This window comes from Propithecus coquereli, unplaced genomic scaffold (genome assembly GCF_000956105.1).
Source record: "Propithecus coquereli isolate 6110/MARCELLA unplaced genomic scaffold, Pcoq_1.0 Scaffold161, whole genome shotgun sequence".
NCBI lineage: Eukaryota > Metazoa > Chordata > Mammalia > Primates > Indriidae > Propithecus > Propithecus coquereli.
The window spans coordinates 1,961,348-1,963,720 of NW_012140636.1; the positions used below are offsets into that span (position 1 = coordinate 1,961,348).

At 39.4% G+C, this 2,373-nt stretch overlaps 1 protein-coding gene across 1 annotated transcript in view; it reads left to right on the forward strand.

The window, feature by feature from the left end:
• The window catches only part of MTTP (microsomal triglyceride transfer protein), a 91,722-nt gene that overhangs the window by 33,052 nt on the left and 56,297 nt on the right, over positions 1-2,373 (forward strand). Inside the window, exons 4-6 of the mRNA XM_012641076.1 lie at positions 412-519; positions 1,721-1,837; positions 2,147-2,286. Coding sequence (XP_012496530.1) covers positions 412-519; positions 1,721-1,837; positions 2,147-2,286 — 365 coding nt within the window. The remainder of the gene's footprint in view (positions 1-411; positions 520-1,720; positions 1,838-2,146; positions 2,287-2,373) is intronic.

Sequence of the window (2,373 nt, forward strand, 5' to 3'; positions counted from 1 at the left end):
TCTTCCAAGAACTTTTAGATTTGCTGTTATTCTAAACCTTGGTTAGTTTTTGTTTCAAGCAGGGTTACTGGGAGAGCCTGATGGCATATTCAAAGAAAATGTTCCTGATTTCTCTTGTTTGCACAATCCTTCTTGTTTTCACAGAGATCCCAGCCCCTGTCAGTGCTCTTTCCTTCCCTCTTCAATGCCCGTAATGTTCAGCAGCATCATCAATCTCCCTAAACTTCAAATTCTGATGGTCCAGCTTTTTAGAAACTTACATAGCCTCTTTTCACAAAAAGGAAATCCCAACTTAGGAGTAGCAGATCTCTTTCTCCCAGAATTAATAGGGGTGAGAATCTGACCCTTCCTGCCACATCTGATAAATAATGCGTTTTTGCTTCATTTGTGTTTCTCCTTTTTTCTCCCTAGATCAAAGAGTTCTATTCATATCAAAATGAACCAGTGGCCATAGAAAATCTCAAGAGAGGCCTGGCTAGCCTATTTCAGACCCAGTTAAGCTCTGGAACCACCAATGAGGTACTCGCCAATATTCTTAAGAATTCAGCATCTTACTTGTCAGTAGGGTTTATAAGGATTTCGACTTGTAGAAATTCAGTAGAAGAATTATTACTATGGTGATGCTCAGAAAAGGTGATTGGGTCGCCAAGTCTCATTTGTATATGAAACAATTGCCATTTACCTCAATGTTTTATCACTTAAATACAGTGTAAAGAGAATGAGAATCTGTTACAGTAAGGGGACTTTCAGAATAACTGAATGTTAGACATACAAAGAACCTTGAGAATCATTCATTCCACTGATTCCCAGATATTGCCACGTACCACTGTACCACAGGGAGCTTATTAAAAGTGTAGATTCCCTGTATTCACCCCCCAGGACCTGAGCATGTCTATTAGAACAGTGTTCATGGATTATTTGGATGCATTGTCAATGTGGGGAACCACTGGTCTATACCAATCCCCTTCATTTTACAAATGAAGAAACAGGTTAAGCTAGAGAAGTTAAGTGGATCCCCAGTATCACACCTGGAATCAAATCTGGAACCCAAGTTTCCTAGTCTGAATTCGGCCAGCCCGTGAGTGGATGAGAACATCTGATAGCAGGACGGGGCAGAAGAATGTTGGTTGGCTTGCTGGAATAGAGAGCAGGTGGGGCGCTGGCAGAGGCCCAGGGGAAAGCTCAGAGAAGCTAAGCAGCATCTGTATTGGGATACATTTGCCTACACTCAAATTGTTTATGTGACTAATGATGAGTTGAATTAATCCCAAAGGTTTTGAAGAATTTCTAGTCATACTCAGCTTGTCGAAGTTACACACACACACGCACACACACACACACACACACACACACACAGAGTCTAAATACAGCATTAACACTCAACTCCCCTGGCAGCATGATGGCCCACTGGCCAGAGGTTTCAGTTATGGCTCCGACATTTGTCCTGTTCTTACAGGACACACAGAGAAGTAGGAAATTCCACAGTATTTCTGAAGTAACAAAATGAGAAGGCACTAGTGAGACTCAACCAATGGGAATAGAAAAGAATCAACATGCTACAGGAAACCTTGAGTTCTTCCTGTCGCTTTGTCTTATCATGCTGGTGAAAGAGGCAGTCCCTGTTGGCATATTAGAGATCTCAATTTTCAAGCCACTTCCCACCGGAAATCAAATGATCCACAAGGACTTCCAAGCGTTATGCTCTTGCCTTTCTTTTTAGGTAGACATCTCTGGGGATTGTAAAGTGACCTACCAGGCTCATCAAGACAAAGTGATCAAAACTAAGGCCTTGGATTCATGCAAAATAGCAAGGTCTGGATTTACAATCCCAAATCAGGTACGATCAATATCACTTTCTTTGGGGCATTCAAATAATTCCATTTTGTAGAGATTAATTTAAAATAAGAGAAAAATAAAGTAGCAATGTAATTTGGAAACCTTTATAATTTTTAGTTTAGGCTATAGATTCACATATTAAAAAGGAATAGACTTATTTAAATATGTTGTAGGTATGGGCCATGGGGGAAGGGTGTAAGGGAGATGCTCTTTCGTAGACTGATAATTTGTTATTTGACTCCATTCAAACATTAAAAAGCTGACTACTTGTTATAAAAATGGCTACTTATTTATTTATTTGTTTATTTAGGTCTTGGGTGTCAGTTCGAAAGCCTCATCTGCCACGACCTATAAGATAGAAGACAGCTTTGTTGTATCCGTGCTTGCAGAAGAAACACACAGTTTTCGACTGAATTTCCTACAAACCATTACAGGGAAAATAGTATCAAAGTAAGATATGCTGAAATTTTTAATTTCTTTGCCAGTCTTTGTTATATTGTTATACTTGGTTTGTAAATATTAATAGATGTGTGTGTA